Source organism: Gobio gobio (genome assembly GCF_949357685.1).
Source record: "Gobio gobio genome assembly, chromosome: 9".
In the NCBI taxonomy this organism is placed as follows: Eukaryota; Metazoa; Chordata; class Actinopteri; order Cypriniformes; family Gobionidae; genus Gobio; species Gobio gobio.
This window is the reverse complement of record NC_137115.1, coordinates 19,162,166-19,185,089: the sequence shown is the minus strand read 5'-3', so window position 1 is coordinate 19,185,089 and position 22,924 is coordinate 19,162,166. Positions and strand designations below refer to the sequence as shown.

The following is a 22,924-nucleotide window of genomic DNA, read 5'->3' as shown; positions in this document are numbered from 1 at the left end:
AAGGAAACTTGCCTCTCTCAGACTACACCAAAAGTGTGGCAGCACAAGGGGTTACAAAAAACAAACAAACCAAAAAAAAAACATTAGTTAGACTGTTGTGATTTTTAATTCTGGTCCTGGAGACCCACAGCACTGTAATTTTTTTGTCTCTTATATTTCACCCACTTGATGTAGATCATCAGCTCATTAAAGGTCCCATGGCATGAAATTTTCATTTTATGAGGTTTTTCAACATTAATATGAGTTCCCCTAGCCTGAATATTGTCCCCAAGTGGATAGAAATGTTGATCGGTGTAAAACCGAGTTCTGGCTGTCTTTCTCTGCCTTTGAGAAAATGACAGCCCAGACGAGCCAATCCTGAAGTCTCCTTGTTTGACGTCCAAGCAGGAACGGTTACCTCCCTTTCCTCCGCCCAGAGAATCTGGCACGCCCATGCAAACGCTTGAGAGATCATTGCATCATTGCTTGTGAACGAGTGAACGCTGGCAGTTTCTCAGTGTTTGGATGTACAAATGAAAACAGAAGTCTTTTTTCAGTTCCTTCTGATCTGTGATCAGTGATTTCTGATGTGTAGCTAATTATTTATTATTCGTGCACACAATGCGGCTTCTCTCTCTCCCGACAGAACGGTGTTTTCTATCTTGTGAGTCAGTGTTTTTGTACGTCCTCGTCGCGTCTATCGGTTCTAAAATGTGCATACAGTCATGAGTTTCTGCTCAACATGGCAGAGTCAGATCTTTAGAGATAAACCTCACACACGCCGAAGCTCGGACTGCACTGGCCGGTGGCCTTCAACATCCCCGACCCCCAGTACTGCATCTGGCCCACAGCGGAGGCACCAAACGCGGCGTGAGATTAAGCAGAAGGGGGGTAAGCGTGAGCATATCCAGGCTAGCCAGCCTAGCCCCACAATAAACTGGATTACATTCGATTACTGCTGTTGTGTCTTTGTTTGCGCTGTGTACTCAACGCGCGTCACTGACGCTTTTATTTTATTTTAAAAATAATGCTATTATCAACACTTACTTTTAACTCGTTCATCTCGACAGCTGTAATGGTACTTTGCATGTGTTACAAAGTTGGTAATAATGATGAAGACGGACTGGGACTCGTGTTTATTCAGAACTCTCAGATACAAACACAATAAACTCGCGCTGACTGACAGCGCTCTCATAACTCAGTAGTTACTATAAATAATTTTGTTAGCAATCGCTCAGTCTCTGGTACATTATTGATGGCCGGTTCGCGAACGATCTTTCTTTTGAACCAGTTCTTTTTAGTGAACCGAATCAGTTCACCAAATCCGACTGAATCGTTCTAAACGGTTCGCGTCTCCAGTCAGCGCTGATCCATAATTTACTAAAGTTACTAACTTTCTGACATGAGTGACAGTCCCTCCGACTAGAAATAGACTAATAACCTGAAGTATATGCTGTAACTACAACAGTTCAGACATGCTGAGAACTGATGTGAAGTGAACTCAGGTCCATCCGTCTCTCTGGCAGCAGCTCGTGCCTGCTCCTGCCTCGTAGACCTCGTTAAACCACGCCCCTCCGCTCATTTAAAATGCAAAGATGTCAGCCAATCACAACAGTGGGCGTTTTTACTGAAGTCTCACAGCAGACACGCCTCTTGAAGCAGGGCATTCAGCCACAGGGCAAACAGCAGTATATAAAAAATGCCTTTTATTTCTAAATTATGACATTTTATGATGTAAAAGTCATACTAACAATATAAGTACACCTCAGGAAACATTATAAAATAATAGAAAAATGCCATGCCATGGGACCTTTAAGGGAGGCTTCTTGAATTGAGCATCTAGAAAATGTGCTGTGGGTCCACAGGACCATGACTGAAAACCGCTGTACTATCTGCAGAATCATGAAATCTAAAAATTTTTTTATTTTAATCCCATAGCATTGTATAGTAATTAAATGATCCCTAAATAAATGCAGGATCCAAGACATTCAACTTTAATTCCATTTTCAAACCTACCAATTGCTGATTTGAGTAAATGCATGTTAAAGTCAGCATGAAATGGAAGTTTATGGAAGATAATCTTTTGTTCCTGTGACGTACATCCAAGTGATATCAACAACAACTTGTTGGCCAAAGTAAGGGAAGGAATTGATTTTGTCCATCCGGAATTAATCGTTAATTCAATTCAAATCATTAATTCAATTAATTGATTTGATTGTTTGACATTGCTGCAGGTTGTCCTGCCCTTGCTCAGGTAAACATATAAGAGATGTCGTTGCAAGGAGGATGATGTTATTGATTAAATAGGAGGGCACATGAATTATAAAAAAATGTGCACTAATAATTTACAATATATAATACTGCAATATTTCATTAAAGGCACAATGTAAGATTTTTGGATTAAAATATCCAAAAACCACTAGAACAATGTTATACATTTTGTTGACTTATGTACTTACTTTATCCCAAATGTTTCCTAGAATGTTTAAATCCAGAGAAATAAGCAATTTTAAGTAGGACACGGATCCGTGCCACACCTATCAATGACATCATACCCACGGTACCCTCAATTTCTGGTTTAATTTTGTAGAAACCATGGAATAGATACCAAAGATGCTTTAATATATTGTGTTTTATTAGACAGGTGAGAAACTGTTTGGATACATTAATTGACAGAAAACTAATCATTGTTATTTAGCTCAAAACAGTTAAGTCTTATTGTTTAAAAATCTTGTTTTCTTGATTTACCACGAGTACCATGTTTTACCATGCCTAATATCGATCTAGCTTACAGCAGTGTGCAACACGTGTCTCATAGTAGCAGCCAAGCTAACGCAAAAGAGTAGCATTATAACTAGAGATCAATGGCGGCTGGTCAATAGAGGGCACTTTCCAGAAATATACATGTATACAAAAATGATATAAAAGTTAAATAAAAATAAAATAGTTTACTCATACGATGTGCTGGCTGTTAGTAAGAGCCTCAGCATTTAATAAAAACTGGCTTTGATGGGTTAACTATTTTATGTTCTTCAATGTTTCATGCGGTTTCATGCATGAGGGACGCCGGACAAATGGATGTCTATCTGAGTCTAAAAATATCTGGGCAGCATGTGACCTGAAGCTGGTCTCTAATTGGTTCTTAAGATCCTCCTCCGGATGCAGGTCGTGGCGTTCCTGGCGAATCAGAATTGGATGCGTGTTTTTTTTATCCAATCTGATTGGTTCTTGTCACCTGTCATTCAACTTTACACTCTTGGCCACAAAAGCGAAAGTGTGCGGGTGACACGGTCACTCCGACTCCGCCAAAACCTTATTAGGATGATCACTTTCGTAGAGATGGCAGCAGTTAAACCAAATTCTTTCACAAGGCGTTCGTTGGAAGAAAAAAAAGGATCCCGAACCGGACCAATGGGATTTACAAATCCAGCAGCAGGCCAGTGACTGGACGAAGCTGCACTCGGAGCTTCACAAGTTTGTTATGAGAAACGCAGTTGGCTGGCTGGATGTGTTGTTAGCAATGCCCTTTATTGCTTTCCCTGTCTTTTATTTCTAAGTGTCGGTACTGATGTTTTGTGGACAACAACGGGGGTAAGAGACCTCAAATATCTAACTGATAAATGCAAACATCATGACACTACTGAGATGACTGACTTTAATCAGAGTGTCATTGAGAAATTTGCTGGCCAGAAAGAAAGGAGAGCAAAATGTATGTTCAAGTAGTCAACATGCTTTTTTATTCTTTTGTTTTTCCTTTCCTCATTCAATTATATGTGGGAAATGAATGTGTAAAAAGATAAAAGTGAAGACACTGTTTTCTCTTTAATGCTTGAATTTAGTCAACATGCATCTTGATACTGCAGACCTTGTTCTTGCTTCTCGGCATGTTGCTGTTGTCACAAGACAACGACCCGTTTTGTTTGAGCCAAGGCTGCAAGGAAAAACACAGCCGAAAAAACATGTCCAAGTGATGACAAGTCTCTGTCAACCAATCAACATTCTGCAGCGAGTCTAGCTCCACCCTTTAGTACCGGACTACTGTGCGAGGTACCCCAATGGAAGGGTGCCAAAAAGTGGTACGGTACGGAATTAGGGTACCATTCACAATATCTGACATTGAAAACGGCAAAAATTGCATACTACTGAACCGTAACGCTCGGTGGAAACGAGCCATAATATAAAACAGCATTGTGTTACCCCACATAAGCATGAACGGAATCTGTTGTCTACGGTATAATAAAAGCTCTGTGAAATCAAGGCATCATCAAGCCAAGTTTTGTTTTGAAAAAGCGACCCCTAGCCGCAAAAAAATTGCATACTGTGGCTTTAAAAATAAGATTTTTCGATTTGGGTTCAAACCATCTAAAAAAAATACGAATACTGCACAAGTATGTGTACAGACAAAATGAGAACACAATCAATTTGATACATAGAAATTTTATTTTTGATACACAACCTTTAAGAGGAAGTAATCTTCCAAAATCATTCAGAGGTAAAAGGTGGACAAATTGATAAATACAGACTTATCTGTTTATTGGATGATTGATTAGAGGGGTGGGCCTGGTCCAACAGATCAACTGTCATGTACATAATTTATTTCTTCCAAGCATTATTCTCATAGTCCCATTTGGCTGAAAAGCCCTCGACAGGGTTGATTCTCATATCCAACATCCTCTGGACCTCCTTCTGCTTGTATTCGGGGTCAAAGGTATGTGGGACATCTCCATAAACTAAACGGAAGACAAAGGACATATAATCGTTCAATGTTTTCACCTTTAATAACTGAACACTAGTATGATCCAGGATGAGAAGATTAGCAATAATTTATGAGGTAAGTCAATGAAAAAAACTTACCAAACTTCCTCTGCCACAACACAACCAGGCCAGTGAAGCCAATGAAAAAGAAAATTCCTGCAACAACTGATTTCCACTCTCCTGTTCCCTTTTCCATTTCAGCGAAGCTCTCTTTGAAGCTGATACGATACACTGAAATAAATATGTCAATTAACTTAATTTAAGTAAAATGCATTAAATTATACATATTAAATTCGTAACCAAAAAAGAAGTCTCCAAGAATACTCATATCACACACATGCAATCTTTTCCTCTTTGGACAGCACAGCCCAGGATCCCTTCTCTTTTTCCTTCAGAGACTTCTGCTCAGAACTCAGCTGCTGCACAAACTTGATGTCAGGAAGGGGATTCTCCCGGCGGTCAAAGTATGCTGGGAGTGTGTAGTCCTCAACCTTAGCAACTCCTGAGAGGACAATTAAAACAAATTCAATCAACTCAACTCATACAAAGCATTCTTTTAGTCAGTCACATATAGTCAGTCACAGATGACCCACACTCCAATCCAGAAGGGTACACGTGGTAAAGCAACGCTGTTTGCTAACCGCCACAACAGGAAAAAACAAACAAACAAACAAAAAAGAGCAGAAGAGCAGACGATCTATGCACCAACCCAAAACAAGAGTTAAGGCATGCAAGAGCTTGCTATTAGCCTATACACTAAGGCCCCGTACACACAGAGACACGTTTAGCTCTGTATATGTAAAATTTTTGTATCATATCAGTAGTGCTTGGTGGTAAACCAGTTCATACTGAATACCAGTATTTATTTTTGTTATGATATGAATTTTGATTATACCGCAATACCGGTATATGTCACTTAAACAACGTTCGGAACGCGGCACAGCGCGTTATTGTTTGAGAGGGGTACCGTTTCACTGTTGCACTGTAGTGAGAGCACAGTTGAGATCGCATTACAGCCTATGGCTGATTCCGAAATCGCCCCCTAAAGCCTCATTCACTATTCCCTTTGATATCCACTAGGGCTGCACGATATGAGGAAAAGCTGCGATGTGCGATAACATTGTTTAATATTGCGATGACAATATGACTTGCGATAAATATTCAAATGTGAATGTTAGCTATACTGTTCCCATGTCTTAGTGCTTTAATAGGTCGTGTTCAGTGTTGGGCAGTAACGGAACATGTACCAGCATTACGTATTCAGAATACATCCAAGTAACTGTATTCCGTTGCAGTTACAATTTAAATAGTTGATATTTATAATACAGTTACATTGTTGAAATCAATGGATAACATTAACGATACTTCTCTGTTTCATGAGTTTATTTACTCTCTAAATAAATTAAGGAAACTCAATGCATTTCTCAGAAGCCCCAATATGAAAACGACAATATGCACGGTTTGCGTGATCAGTCACAATGGAGTCGGAAGAGGAGCAGCGGGAGATAGAGGTAGAGATGGAGCCAGAACACCAGAGCCAGGGCAAGAATGCGTTTCTATCTTGGAAATTCAAACAGCATTTCATATTAAAGAAAGAAGGGAGAACGAAATATAACACTGCAGTGTAACTGTGCAGTGGCACGGTGGTTGGGGGTGGTGGCTATACACGCCTATATATATATATTTTTTATATAGCCTATAGGCCAGGGCTCGACATTAAGCATGTTCACGTGCTTGTCCTTCGGACAAGTAAATCTGTCATCCACTTTTCATTTTTTTTTTTTTTTTTTTTCGTGTTGTAAATAAAATTTATTCTGAAGCAATATTCTCACCCGTGTTCAATCAGCTTTGACATATTCATATTTGTGAAATTTTTACCTTTTATAAAGGGCATTTTTCCCCTAATCTTATTAAATATAGGCTATGATTCAGATTTCCTTTTATATTCTTAAAAAGGGGGGGGGGGGGGGGGGCACTCAGTTTCAGTCAGTCTCATGTCAATCTTGAGTACCTATAGAGTAGCATTGCATCCTGCATATCTCCGAAAAGTCTTTATTTTTATTATAATTATAAAAGAAAGATGCGCTGTTCCGAGTCTTTCCGAGAAAAGCCGTGCGGCTGGGGGCGTATCGTGTGGGCGGAGCTAAAGAATGTCGAGCGCGCGCCGCTGTTACTGTGTTGAGTGCGTCTGAAAGCTGCGTCATCCCTAAAAGCGGGGAAAAACTTTATTCAATATAAAAAAATGGCTTTTAATCAGATACAGCCATACATCTATGATCCGGAATCAGACCCAGAGGCTGAAGTTGAACAGGAGCAGCAGACTATGTGGTATAAGTTACACTAACTATATAATATGTTTAGCGGCTTGTGTTATTTAGAACAGCGGTTTTCAATAGGTGAGGCGCGCCTCCCCTGGGGGGCGCCCAAGAGCCACAGGGGAGGCGCGACGTGAAGAAAAAATAAAAATAAACCATATACTCGCGTCGCGGTATACTGGGTAAAAGCTACGCGGGATACTCGCGTCGTGGTACAAACGAGTTGACTGATTAGTGACAAGTAGTAATGCTGACAGATTAAGCAATGGCTCCTTCTGGCTCAACGTGTGCACATGTGCTCAAGGCACAGGCCTACTCGAAAACTGAAGGATTTTATGAATGGCACCTGTTTTCAACACAAACACTTTACGCAGAAAGAGTGTTTCTTGTACTTAGAAAAAACTGCAATACAATTATTTTTTTAAGGGGTAGGCTATGTTTATTTTTTTCAATCATTTTAAAATTAATTGGAGAATGAACTTGAATGTGCCTAATAGCCTATGTGTTGTAGCCATTAAATAAACGCATTTAGTTTCATATGTTAAAATATTATGTTATTTTTTTCCATCTATATGTTGATTATGAAAAGTGAACACCATGAGTAAGATAGGATGCATCGGGGACATGGAGTGGGTCAGACATGATTGACCACTTCATTAAGTTTCGTTTTGTAGAAAGACTCTTTAGTTTAAAGTGAATTTCGTTTTGTATAAATTGTATCTTAATTTTAATAAATGTTTATTCAACAAATTGCCTGGATTTAATAAATAAGAAGCAAATATAGCCGCGATCAATTGCATTGCACGCGTGAACTGGAGCGCATCATAAATTCATATCTCATATCTCTAATTTTTTATTATAAATTAATCGACACTCAGTTTATGCCTCATAGACATGAAGAATATTTAAGAAAGCTTTACATTTCTTTAAACGAAACTATTCAAAACGAAAAGAAATAGGCTAGCTAACGTTACTCAATGTAATCCGAATGGCCATGATGTGCATTTCTCTCTGTAGGCGTGTTCAATACGGAGATGGCGATCTTCAACTTAATTTTTGCAGCTGACACAGACAGAAAAGACTAGTGTAGGCCTACTAATACAAATCAATGCACGAAATCGAACTTTTTTATTTTTAATTTTTATTAAGCTTTAACAAAAACTGGTCGATCTCAGCTCGAATGTGGACTTGAAGCAGAGACTGGCAGAAATGCCGATCACGCGTTTCTGGTTGTCTGTGGAGAGCGAGTTCCCTCAGATCTCCACTAAGGCTATGCAAGTCCTAATCCCCTTCACCTCCACTTGTGAGAGTGTGGGTTTTCCGCACTGACCATGATTAAAAATAAATACAGATCAAGGCTGCAGGTGAAGGACGACTTGCGTTTATTTCTCTCTGCAGTGCAGCCCCGCATCGAACACCTCTGCGCGTCAAAAGCGCGTCCTCATTGTTCCCACTGATATGGGCGGTTATTCAAAGTTCAAAATTCAAATTCAAATGACGTGAATGACACGTGCAAATTACATGAATGGTGCATTTTGTTTATTGTTTAAATCTGAATATGATATTAAATAATTTTAGCCACATACAAATCTTGTATGTGGCTGAAAAAAAATTGTAATGCAAATCTTTTTGATCTGATAACATGCCTTCAATGCAGTTGACTGTTATGTGTTATGCGCTCCGTGAACAAAAAGCATTGTCGTTCATTGATCAGAGAGCTGTCCATTGTGCTGATTTTGTTCGAGACGATGTGCATTAAAATGTGCGCTTAAAGAGATAGTTCACTTTAAAATGAAAATTCTGTCATCATATACTCACCCTCAATTTGTTTCAAGCCTGTATGAATTTCTTTCTTCTGCTAAACACAAAGCAAGATATTTTGAAGAATGTCAGTAACCAAACAGTTAACTGGTCCCATTGACCTCCATAGTATATATATTTTTTCTTACTATGGAAGTCAATGGGACCAGTTAACTGTTTGGTTACTGACATTCTTCAAAATATCTTGCTTTGTGTTTAGCAGAAGAAAGAAATTCATACAGGCTTGAAACAAATTGAGGGTGAGTAGGCCTATATGATGACAGAATTTTCATTTTAAAGGGGCTATATGCGTTTTTCTGAAATTTAAACTCGCAACTGACACCTGTGGCCAAAAAACAGAACTGCTCTTATTTTCTGCTCGCTCTCGCAGCGGTGGTGACGTCACATCCGCAGACAGCGTGGGAAAAAACAACCCGCCAGAAAATAGGAAAAATAGGATACAGGCTTATAGGTGCACCCACTGTGAGCGGACAAGGTGTCAGTATGCTCATCAGGAGATGTTTGAGTCATAAATGGTAAAATAAAAAGGCTATTGTTACGTTTATTTTGGGGAAAAAGTTGCATATAGCCCCTTTAAAGTGAACTATCCCTTTAAGACCCAGACACAAGTTTCACACTTGTAACATTCAGCATGTTTTGTTGACTTATGGTTAGGCCTACTGATGTTCTGTGATTTTTAAAAGTAGCCTCAAATAGGCCTGCATAAAGTTGGAAGTTATTTGCTGTTGCAAAGATTTATGAATGCACTTCTAAAAAAAAAAAAAAAGGAAATAAAATACAATATGAAAAATTATTTACATTTTATTAGTTGTTATTGAAACTCATCATTGCCAGGAACACACAGAAGATGGCATTTACTGCCGAGGCGTGTGTGGGTTAGAGCAGGCGGACAGGATTTTGGGGAAGGGGGGGCTCGGCTGTCCTTACCTACTCTAAGGGGAGGCTCACATTCACCCAATTTGAAAACCCCTGATTTAGAACACCATGTCAAGCGCGAGTGTTACAATGTGTGTGTGTGTGTGTGTGTGTGTGTGTGTGTGTGTGTGTGTGTGTGTGTTTACGCGTGGTTTGTGTAGACATGATTCGTAGTAAGCGGACTGGTTTTGCGCGTCAGGCTAGTGTTTACATAGAAAGACATGGAATAGTAGCGCATTTAATGAAGAAGCGCGCTTATTTAGTTCAACATATTTCCCCACTCTTTGTGTATTGTTGTTTGGAGTGCTTTTACAATACACAAACATACACATATAGTGGCCAGCTAAACAAATGTACACACTATACATCGCATGCTCCATTGATCAATACGTGGTCATGTTTGGGCTACTTGATGGGCATAGGCAAAAACAGACATTTGAAGCAGTCAAACCTGCGGTTCCAACGTTGGGACCTTTATCGTTGGGACCGCTCCATCCTTCAGTATTAGGCGATCTGAAAATCTGTCGTCGAACTGGGCCTTGTTTATAAAACAATCGGCACCGAAATGCAGGGAACAGACATAAATATTTGCGCAACTCAGTTGCTGATCCGGAAAAGCAAATTCCATCTGTACGAGCCAGCGCTTTGATGGGCGTAGCCTATTGCTTTCACACTCTCTCTCTCTCGCGTGCGCGCTCTTCCGGTAGAATTGTCCGTACGGCCCATACAAGGAAATTCCGCCCTGTTGACGTCAAGCGGACCCATGATGGAAAAAAACGTTCCGAAACTTATGACTAACAGGAAGTACTAATTTTGGCAAAGAAATTAGGGATGCACCGATATGAACATTTTGGCCGATACCGATAACCGATAATTCTTAATATTTGAAAGCCGATAACCGATATATTGGCCGATAAATCTAAATACAAATTTTAATAAACTCTGAGAGCCTGATTACAAAAACAAAAGGCTCACCATTAAAAGCCATGTCCCAAACAGTTCAACATAAATCAAACCTATACACTACAGTAGCCTATTTGAACCAGTGTGAGATTCCTTACCTTTTCAAATTAATTTTACACTCCTATGGCCAAATTTTTTTTTTTAACACTTTACAATAAGGTTTAATTTTTGTTAGTATTACTTAACCAACAATGAATGAACAATACTTCAACAGGATTTATTAATTTTAGTTCATGTTAATCTCAACATATTCAGACCCAAAGTTGTGTCTTTTAACATGAACTGTGAATGGACTGTTACAAAACACAAACATTTTATTACTAAAAGAAACAAAGGCTATTGCTCTCTGTTTGTTCATGATAGTTAATGCATTAATAAAATGAGACCTTATTTGTAAAATGTTACCAAAAATTATATTGTCTAAAAAATAAAAATAATATACCTAAATAATGCAAACAAGTAATAGAACAGCATTACTTAGGCTGCATAATAAAGAATCAGAATGCAAGTGCATGAAATGGCCTCCGCAAAGACGATAAAGAAATGGTTTTAATCAAACCATATTGTTGATGGAAATGATACGAGAACAATAAAAGTGCTAATTATAAAAAATAATGCTTCTGTGTTTTTGAAAAAAAAAAAGTTTAATATTACAGTAATAGTAAACATCTGTAATATTAGTCTAGTCTATTAGGAATAATGTTGCTGTTTGAGAGCGCGCTGAAGCTGGAGAGAATGAACGAACAACCATAAACTGAAGCGCTTAGAAGTTTAATTAACAACTAAACGCATCATATATGAGAACAATAAGATATTTATACAAAATAAATATAATATTACAACTTATATTAGCACAAAATCACGCATAGGTGAAGGGTTATAACTCCTGTGGATGCTCTTCCCCTGTTTGAGAGCGTGCTGAAACTTAAGATGATCACCGGTACAGTGAAGCACTGCGGGTTATTGACTTAACGAAACACATCCTATATGACTTTAATCAGATGTTTATACTACAAAAACGTAATATTACGACTTACATATGCTTAAAATGACGCGAATGCACAAGCGAACTTGACTGTGCTGGTCAGAATGCGTTGTTGACGCTTCCCACAACAGCGCGCTGAAAAACAACTAAACCCAGAGAATTCACTACGTTTTATAACAGAAATATTCTCATTGCAGTGTTATGTATAGGGCAGCCCCAGTAGTTATTAATGCTGTGCATTTCTGTTTGAAATGCGCGCGCCGGTACAATGAAGTGCTTTACTGCATCGTTAATTAACTCAACCAAACGCATCCTATATGGGATTATATACACAAAATAATAAATATAATATTACAACTTACAATGGCACAAAAGGCTGTGAATGCACAAGCAAACTTGACTGTGCTCGTCATGAAGGTGTAACTCCGTGGGCGCGCGCTGAAGCTAAAGACCGGTACAATGAAGTGCTTTACTGCATCGTTTATTAACTCAACCAAACGCATCCTATATGATATTACATACACAGAATAATAATAAATATAATATTACAACTTACAATGGCACAAAAGGCTGTGAATGCACAAGCGAACTTGACTGTGCTCGTCAAGTTGTAACTCCGTGGGCGCGCTCTTCCCTCAACAAACGCGCTGAAACGCAACGCTCTTTTACAGCCTATTCTATTCTCATAATCATTTTATGTAGATTATAGAAGACTTGCGCTGCACATGTTGCACATAACTGTATTTTCCTTTTCGAAGTGATTCCAAACATATTTAGAGCAATTCAAACCCATCATGGTGGACAGCGCGTCGGTCTCAGCTGAAGGAAATAATACATTATCTATCGGCTTGACTATATCGGTCAAATTTTCTTATTGGACCGATAACGATAACATAAAAAATAATCATTTATCGGCCGATAACGATATGTTGCCGATATATCGTGCATCCCTAAAAGAAATACTCCCATCAAACGTCCACCTTAGCTTTTGAAACTGTGTCCATGTTTAGCATGGGAATCCAAGTCTTTAACAGTGCAAAAAGATCAGTATGCATGAAACAGCATTTCACCCCCCCTTTAAATTGGATCAATAAATTAAATTAGAAGACAACACTGGCTGTTACCAGTCAAATTAAATAATTAACACTGAAAAATTACAACTGCATTAAATAATTTTATGAGATTGTTTTAACCTCTTAACCGGATTGAGGGCACATTCTTCCTCAAGCTTTATTTGTTTAAATTAGCTCAAATGCCTGTCAGATGTAAGTAATTACAAGTGACAAACTTTACATCATTTAAAAGATCTAAGTGTCAAGCCTCCATTTTTTACCTCCGTTTTATTCTCAAAGTCTTATAGTGACAGTAATTTGTTAATATGTGTCAGGAGTTATGAATATGAAAACCGCGTCGGTACCGTTTGATTGTAATATGAGCCTCAGCTGCTCTCATTCATAAAAAAACTCCTCTATTCTCGTCACGAAGACTGGCGACAAAATCAACATCCCTCAGGGCTTTTAGTTCAAAAGTGTGCAGATGAGAAATATTGATAGATTCTCATATGTCTGTGTCAAATTTCTAAACAGAGGAGTATTTTTTATTCAATACTTCCTCAAAATGCGCAGATGTAGCCTAATCATGAGCGATGGAGTCTCTTATGTGTTGTTTTCAATTCATACTGGCAGCCGGAGGGCGCTCTGTGCACATGTAGTCCATATATGGTACAGACAGACGAAGAAGATACCATGTGCCATAATAGAAGTCCATAATAAAAGCTTCCTGATATGCTAAAAATGCAAATTGAGACATTTGAAGACTAATAAACACACAATCGCTACGATGTATGGTTTGTCTGTGTTCTTTATACCATGTTAGGTGTATTCATAATAGATTATATTTATAATGCAATGCTATTCGACATAGCTTTTATCAAAATGCAGAATATTGTAAAATTGTCTGATTTTTTTATCCGAAGCCAAATGAGACCACAGAAGGTTATTTAAAACATCCCACGTGTGATATATAATAATTTGAGAAAAAACATGGTTTTAATCTTTATTGTATTTTGATTGTGTGCCAAGCTAACATGCTAGCTAGCCAATGCACCTGGGCAAATACGTTATTTTTATTAATAATTTTGAATAGACTGAAATGAAAAACCAACTGAAATGTTTCTATTGTCAACAACGGCATTTGAGGCACTTTAGAAGGTGAAGTGAGAAGTTTGATCATAAATGAGGTTTGAATAGAACAGTTTGAATAGAGAGTCGTCAGTGATTACAATGAAGACAAAAGAAAAGAATTACGATAAGAGCCATAACCAGGCCAGAGAGGTGTGAAAGTGTTCTGGGGAGACTGAAACTGAATGGGCAGTTTGCACCTCAAAACAATAGAGACAATAAACTGAATGGTAGCTCAGAAGAGATGGCAATAAAGATCAGTTAACATTTTAGAGAAATCTCAAAATAAAATCATGACATGATCTTGAAAAACATTTAAAATAAAATTCAGAGTTTTAGACTTATCATCTTCAGATTTGAAATATAACATGGTCAGACATGTGGCTTCAGCTGTAGTGCACTTCTAGATTGCTAAAATGCCAACTTCAATTTTATTTATTTTCATAAAGATATTTCATACAAATATATTTCTAATAACTTTACAAAACTTTGAAGCTTATTATAGCTATTTTTGATTATGAAAAGTATAATTTTGAATTTACAGTAAACTGCCAAGTGTCTGCTTTCAAATGACGCCATACTTATGATTTTAGTGCAAAGGAATCATTAACTGTAACAGTTTTAGTCTGATTATGCCATTATGTGCAGGCTAACAGGTTTAATATTTTTTTAATATACAAATAAGAAATGTTGGAAAGATGAAACTAAACCACCAGTAGGTGGCAGCAGGTGACCGTCTGAATGAGAGTCATTGAGTCGATTCGTTCAAACGCTGATTCGTTCAAGAATGAGGCAGTCGTTTACGAATAGTTCATTGAATCTTTGATTCTATTGATTAATTCAAAACGCTGAATCATTCACTAACACACTGTTGCTGTGACACGTTCTGCTGTGATCTTTTGGAACTATTTTCGCTGCTGAAATAGAACAAAAACACTCAATATTGCATCTAAAATGTAAGTGACTTAATGTTAATAATTGTTTATGGAACTGTCATATGAAATCAGTGTAATTTTCAGTCGTGAAGGAAAACAGCACTCTTGGTAATGTGACGTTGCAACTCATGATATAAATATAATGTCATAAATATAAATAAACTCCAAATTTCTAAGGCAGTGTGTTAACTGAGTTTCTCTGTGTGAGCGGTGCACATTTGTTTCGATTTCTCCTCGAGAGGCTGCGCGAGCGTCAACAGTGCAACGTTAGTTACCGTCAGTTACATTATTATCATTCACTGTCAATCGCCACTTACAGTAATGAATGCAGAATCATTCTTGCATTTGGGTGATTCCCTAGTTATTTTTGTTAATGACGGTTTATCAGGATACTTGTCCGTCGGGCAAGTAATTTTCCTTCACTTGCCCCTTCAAAAAATCCACTTGTCCTGGACAAGCGTTAATGTCGAGCCCTGCTATAGGCTATTTATTTATTTATTTTTTATATATAATATATATATATTAATTACACACCACACCTCAATCTCAATTAAATAGCCTACATTTTGAAAAAAACAAATATATTTAACAAATCTATAACGAATAATATATATATATATATATATATATATATATATATATATATTATTCGTTATAGATTTGTTAAATATATTTGTTTTTTTCAAAATGTAGGCTACTTAATTGATATATATATATATATATATATATATATATATATATATATATATATATCAATATCAATTAAGTAGCCTACATTTTGAAAATAAAAAATATAAACAAGGCTCAAACATGCATGTTTATTTTAGTAGGCCTACTTCCATCAGTGAAACAACATAGCCTACTACAGCCTGTAAAACATTTAAATAAATATCTGTAAATAATCGAAATAAATAATATAAGTTAAATATTAGTTGAAGACATTATTTTTTATATTTCCCCACAGACGTGCGTCATGCCTCTTTGCGCTGAAATGGATGACACGAGCAGGAAAGAAGCATCGTTTTCTAATATCTTCATGTTTTCTCCTGATGTTACAAAACTGATAGGCTTCTTGTAGTAAAATGTGAAGAACTAAATGATCTTCCGCAGGGTCAAGAACTTAGGCTTTGCTTGATTATGCACTGTGAAAGAAAGCAAAACTAAAAATCTCCGGCGTGTATGAAATACACTGTACACAAATACCTGACCAAGTCTAATAGCAAGCACAAACTGTGTTAAATAAAGTAAAGTTTGAAGTAAAATCTATCAGTCCTACTCTGTTTTCTACTTTACCACAGTAAATGATGCGAATATAGCCTACTCCTAAATATATCAAACAAGGAAGAAACGTTTAATCCCCTGTGAGAGACGTAAATGAGGATTTGGGGAAATAAGAGATTCCATGTCCAGTAGAATAAAATGGAGTAAGCCTAAGCCTATTGTTAAATTTGTGGAAAATCGTGTGACCAGATAGCAAAACGCAAGCAAACTTAAATTTGGCTCACCACACAAAGCTTCCTCTCTCGTTCGGCATGAATCCTTACGTTTCCAAGGCTGCGATGTAACATTTAGTTGCGAACCTATTATTTATGTTGTAAATAAAGCTTTGTGCTTCACTCGTGTCATAATATTCACGTAAAACAGCATTCACATAAAAAAAAATAAAGTGTTTTGGCCGACCATCGCCGGTGCAACCTGCTTAGTTGACGTGCAACTTTACATTCTCATATGCGCTGATTTACTAGCCCAAGCGCCATTGGCCCCCGTTTGACGTTAGCTAAATATTTTATAATATATATTTAGTAAGCAGGATTTGATGGCCGCATTCCTACACTTATAAAATGCAATTCAATGTGGAAGTAATCCAAGTATTCAGAATACTCAGATTGGTGCATGTAATAAACAGTTTTCCCTTATTCATCATGTCAGGCTGTCGGTTGGGATGTGTTCATCGCGTGAGTTCATATTGCGATGACGATGAAAATTCGATGTATCGTTCAGCCCTAATATCCACTTATATTGTTCACTTGGGGTGAATGAAAACGAGTGAGTGAATTCGGACAGCTGTTGTGCGTACATCGCCTGTACACTCATTATTGCGGTGCAATGTGGGATTGAATGAGTGCACTTAATGTCCACTATGGTTTCGTTCACCACTACAAATGGCTGTCCCTTCAAATAATGCCCTATTTGAGGTTATAGGGGGCGATTTCGGATTCAGCCCTTGATTACAGCGGAAACTACACGTGGCGTGTGAGAGAATTTTGTTTTGAATTTTTTCGTTTACATTATATAAAGCCTTAAAGTTCTGCATAATTAAGGGCGTGGCCACTTTGAGTGACAGGTGGATAGCCATTTACTGCTGTCTGTAAAGCCCGGGGTATACTTCACTTTCCGCGCCCAGACACGTCACACGCGCAGCCCTGTCCGTGCGTCTTTCAAAGTATACTACACCACAGATGCGCGCGGATGATCGCGTTCGACACATGCGCGGTACATTTTTTTTTCTATGCTCTACCAGACATCGGAGGGCAGCACTGAGTCCTGTCATCAACGGGACAGTCGCTGGGCATGATCGGAGAAGAACTGTAGTGCATCCACCATTGCAACATAGTTTGGAAGAAACACTGAAGAATCAAAATCTCTCTTTTCTTTCAAGCGTGTTGTTTTTAAACCGGTCTTTTCGCACTCTTCTTCGACGGCTGAACACTGTGCTCAATACTGTGCGTATTGCCACCTAGTGCAGGGTATCTGCAGGATTCACCAAGTCAAATTTAAGACTTTTTAAGACCTTTTTAAGACCATTATGAAATAAATTTAAGACCTATATAACGCAATAAAAAAAAAAAAAACGTACAATAGGAAATGCAGAATCACAAAATGACTTGCAAAGCAAATTCATTCATTAAAATTGAACAAAGTATTAGTAAACTTGCACTTCCTCATAGCTCAATCCTATCAGGATTAATATACAAACACACTACCGGTCAAAAGTTTGACAACAGTAAGACTTTTTAATGTTTTTACAGAAGTCTCTGCTCACCAATGCTGCATTTATGTTATTAAAAATACAAAAAATCTGTAATATTGTGACAGTTCTGTTGTGACTTTTCTCTATGTGAATATATAGTAAAGTGTCATTAATTCATGTGATCAAAGCTGAATTTATCATCATTACTCCAGTCTTCAGTGTCACATGCCCCTTTACAAATCATTCTCATATGAGGATTTGATGATCAACAAACATTTATGATTATTATCAGTGTTGAAAACAGTTGTGTAAAATTTTTTTTTAGGATTCTTTGATGAATAGAAAGTTCTAAATAACAGCATTTATCTGAAATAGAAAGTAAAACAAAGGTTTTTGAAGGATTATGTGACTCTAAAGTCTGGAGGAATGATGCTGAAAATTCAGCTTTGAATCACAGAAATAAACTGCATATTCAAATATAAAAAAGTTAATAAATGCAGCCTTGGTGAGCAGAAGAGACTTCTTTAAATACCATTCTCAAACGTTTGACCGGTAGAGAGAGTGAGTGTGTGTGTGTATTATATATATATAAAAAATTAAACAATTATAAAAAAAATATATATATATATAATTTTTTGTGAGATCAAAATTCAGAAATGTGCATGTTCTTTAGGTTTTTTTTTCATAATTAGGATGCCACATTTACCATATCATTATGTCAGATGCACAATAGTCACACATGGCAATAAAACAAACAAAATGCATGAATCTTGTTTGACAATAGGACAAATAAGTACAACTTAAATATACAGATACAAACAGTGCTTTAGTTTAGGTAGGCTACTGTTTGTTTTCCCCCGTTGTTGTTGTTTGATCAATATGAACTACATAGACAGGAGTGTGTATAGGCTAAGCTATATTGGGTTGCTTTCACTTTAAGACCTACAGTAATGCACACATTCGGTAGTTCACTCACGCGAGCGCTGACAGGGGGCAAACGCATGCACAGAATCCACAGCCAGTCTGACATCTGTCCGTGTGGCAGTAGCGAATCAGTTCGGGGTTTACGTCGCTTTTTTTAGTGCTATCGGGAATATCATAATTTTATTTGGTCATTATGCGAGATGGCAGGTAAGAAAGATTCACCTTCGCTTTCACGATTGCGTGAACTGGAAGAACTGGAGAACTGAAGCTGAAGAATAAAATCTGTTTGAGGTGTCTGTGGTACAATCCAAAAGAGCCTCGCGCCAATAACATGAAAGCTGATTGGCTGCAATATAAGATGCATGCTGGTCTCATTTGTAGTTGTAAAACAGCGAACTATAGATGGACTAGCAAAAGAACGAACTACAACACACACACACACAGTAAAGCGCTGCCGGAGCATTTCAATGAGCAAGAGGTAGAGTTACACGGACGTATGAAAATTAAGACCCGTTTAAAATTATTTAAGACCTAGAACTCAATACTTCAGCGAATTTAACACTTTTTAAGTCCTAAAATTTTGATTTTGAAATTTAAAAGACATTTAAGACTTTTTAAGATCCCGCGGGTACCCTGACTATCGCTCGACCTCTAAAGAAAACTAATCCCTGCCGTTTTATTTTTTATTATTCTATTTTTATAACACGAGATGCTTTTCAGTTTTGTACCTGCACAAAATACTGTTTGTTTTTATTATCAGACCTACAAAACAATATGACCTTTGCAAGAGTGCATTCTGTTTACTGATTTGTGCTTACTACACTAAAAGAGGCAGTACTGTACCAGCTACCTCAGGGGGGACTAACGGCCTCTAGGGGGAACAAATTGTAATTTGCACAACTGTCGGTTCAAAATAAATGAAACGAAACCTAGCATTGGGGATTTGTTGCTTTTTCCGTGTTGTACTGAACTCGTATCAAAACGTGACCACAAAACTGAGGTACGTACATGAGAGAGAGATATATATATATATATATACACACACACACACACACACACACACACACACACAGACAAACATATTATTTTAACCAGGCGAAGAGAACTGTTTGCTTGCTACTTACCATGTCCACCACGAAGGCAGATGGAAGTGGATAAGGCCCGTTTACCAACAAGATGAAATACTCTGTTTGCCAACATTCTGTGTGAGAGCAAGACAACACAAACAGTTCATGAGAATCCACTATAGAGACAGAGCGTATTTAGGCCACGCCCACACCGGGGGGGGGGAAACAATCCAACGCTCTCCATTGACTTTGCATTACGGGAGGCTGCCTCATTGTCATTTCGGACTTATAACAAAAAACAGAACAATGTCTAAAAGCTGATATGTGACAAAGTGTACAGCTAACAAGCTAAAAAACACAGAAATAAGTTTATGAGCTGTCGACCCAAAAAAACGAGCGTTTAAAGGCCTGTACACACCGGGACGAATATCGCGCGCGCTTATTGCCAGCGTTTTTCGTGCCGTTTTTCGGCGCATCTTGAGTGTTCACACCCAAGCGATTTTCACTGGCGCTGCGCCGAGTGAACGTGCACATTCAGTAGATGCGCTCCCGGTACACAAGATGGTGCTGCGGCACTTTAAGCCTCTGACACTCACTTGTCACACAGAAGGAGAAGAGAGACAGTATTTACGTGCTTGCTAAAACCACAGACATATTATGTATATGGACAAAACCATTCACACACTTTTTGCTAACTGGCAAGCAGCATTAGCAGTTCATCTTCTTTGTCTACTTACTACTACTTCTTCGTCGTATCAATGTGTGCTCGGCAAGAGCGTTTTGTGCTTGAGCGCCACCAAGTCGTGTTTTACTGTCACTTCAGCAGCTCCAGGCACGTGAACAAAAGCGCCGATCTCATTGGTCGGCCAGTTTTTTACGCGCCGCATCAAAATAAAAAAACGAACCCGATGCGTTTTTTTAAAAATGACGCTTTTACGCCTGGCGTTTTGCGCGTCGGTGTGAACACTCACATTGGCGCCCATTGTTTAGTCCCGAGGCGTTAAACGTCGGCGATAAACGCGTGCGAAAATCGTCCCGGTGTGAACAGGCCTTAAGAAGATAAAAGTGGATACAGGCAATACAAAGTGACGCTTCAGCAGGATGAATGGGTAAATTTTGGGATCCTGAAGGCCTGTTCACACCGGGACGATTTTCGCACGCGTTTATCGCCGACGTTTAACGCCTCGGGACTAAACAATGGGCGCCAATGTGAGTGTTCACACCGACGCACAAAACGGCAGGCGTAAAAGCGTCATTTAAAAAAAACGCCTCGGGTTTGTTTTTTTATTTTGACGCGGCGCGTAAAAAACTGTCCGACCAATGAGATCGGCGCTTTTGTTCACGTGCCTGGAGCTGCTGAAGTGACAGTAAAACACGACTTGGTGGCGCTCAAGCACAAAACGGTCTTGCCGAGCACACATTGATACGACGAAGAAGTAGTAAGTAGACAAAGAAGAAGATGAACTGCTAATGCTGCTTGCCAGTTAGCAAAAAGTGTGTTAATGGTTTTGTCCATATACATAATATGTCTATGGTTTTGGCAAGCACGTAAATACTGTCTCTCTTCTCCTTCTGTGTGACAAGCGAGTGTCAGAGGCTTAAAGTGCCTTAAAGTTGATTACATTCCGCTCTAGTAGCCGTAGTTATCAGTGTAATATGACCTGTAGCGCTCTGTCTCAATGGCCTGAATCCACTTTTTTGTCCTTAAACGCTCGTTTTTTGGGTCAACAGCTTATAAAAAAGTCTGGGTTTTTGCTTCTGGGTTTTGTTTAGCTTGTTTGCAGTTCACTGTGTCACATATCAGCTTTTATACATTGTTCAGTTTTTTGTAATAAGTCCGAAATGACGGTTTGATTGCCCCCGGGGGGGGGGCAATCAAACCGTCATTTCGGACTTATTACAAAAAACTGAACAATGTATAAAAGCTGATATGTGACGCCCACCGGGCGCCCGGTGGGCGTGGTCTTCAGATTATGACGCGTGTCGCTCTGTCTCTATACTTTCTAGAAAAATCACAACTGAAAACTAAACATTAAACAGCTTCTTTAAAAGGAAACTAATTTAAATAAAAAACGGTTACCAATATGACATGTATTATTATGACGTGATGAGTCCTTCACCAATTAAAAAAAAAAAAAGCCGGCAGGTCAATATCATGCATCAAGTATCTTGTAAAACCATATAAATACAACGTTATATACATATGCAAATAGTACAAGTACTTTGAGGTTACCCTCATTTCATCATGGGTAGGTCAGCACATACTACAGGACCCGAATTGTCATGACACCGGCTAACTAACATTACAAGGTCATGTCTTTATTAAAAGTTACTAAAAATAAAAACATAACATTTTAACACTATAATACACATAATAAATCAATGAACACAGTGACTGTGTATACTAAAGTCTATTTTAAACTGATGTAATACTTGCTGGATAGATTAGGACACATGTAACGTTACCTGCTACTACTAACGTTAATGCTAATGCTAAAATACAGCATCAAACCCAATCCGCTGCAGCCTCAATGTCACTAACACAATTTCAAACAAGCTCAATCACTCGCTCGACAGAACAAAATAAAAAGCTAAATAAACAAAGCTTTACTTGAATCAGACAACGAAGAAACCACAGCTATCAAATAAATCCGCAAAAAGAATATTGTCTCACAGACCTAGCGCCTCCGTCCGTTGCTCGCTCAGGAAGGGTAAAGGAAGTGAGTGACGCGAACAGGAAATAGATGGGCAGAGCATTATGGCTGACGGATTATTCAAGTGTTCAAATCAAATATTTTACATCATATTGTGTTTTATATATTGTTGTACATACGCAAACTTGTATATAAAACATGTATAATTTAACATAAAAAAAATTAAGATTACAGTTCATAGACCTTATTCAGAGCAGCGCCGTGCGGCTGTGAGGGATAGACTTACCGCTGCAAAAAGCTGTATAAAGCTCCAAGATCACTTATAATTTTTTACAGCTCAAAATGGCCGTTTTTTTGTCTACTGAAATTTCTCGGAAAGACATGTTTGCAGTGTTTCATAACAATCCAAAAACAGTACAACCAGAGAATGTCTAATATGTCAATATTAGCACCTCTGAAG

The 22,924-nt window shown here is 38.1% G+C and overlaps 1 protein-coding gene across 1 annotated transcript; it reads right to left on the bottom strand.

The window, feature by feature from the left end:
• Positions 1 to 4,400: 4,400 nt before the first annotated feature.
• On the bottom strand, positions 4,401 to 22,535 carry cox4i1 (cytochrome c oxidase subunit 4I1). The gene is made up of 5 exons (XM_079825238.1): positions 22,489 to 22,535; positions 19,868 to 19,944; positions 5,072 to 5,236; positions 4,834 to 4,965; positions 4,401 to 4,709 (listed from the first exon to the last, which is right to left on the bottom strand). Exons 2-5 carry the CDS (start codon positions 19,941 to 19,943, stop codon positions 4,573 to 4,575), a joined length of 510 nt encoding a protein of 169 aa, XP_079681364.1. The 5' UTR covers position 19,944; positions 22,489 to 22,535; the 3' UTR covers positions 4,401 to 4,572.
• Positions 22,536 to 22,924: the final 389 nt, after the last annotated feature.

Excerpts from the sequence above, each read along its gene's own strand:
- cox4i1 (XM_079825238.1), bottom strand. The coding sequence starts at position 19,943 with ATGTTGGCAAACAGAGTATTTCATCTTGTTGGTAAACGGGCCTTATCC. Across the intron at positions 5,237-19,867 it reads CTGCCTTCGTGGTGGACATG|GAGTTGCTAAGGTTGAGGAC; the intron begins GTAAGTAGCAAG and ends TTGTCCTCTCAG. Across the intron at positions 4,966-5,071 it reads CAAAGAGGAAAAGATTGCAT|TGTATCGTATCAGCTTCAAA; the intron begins GTGTGTGATATG and ends TATTTATTTCAG.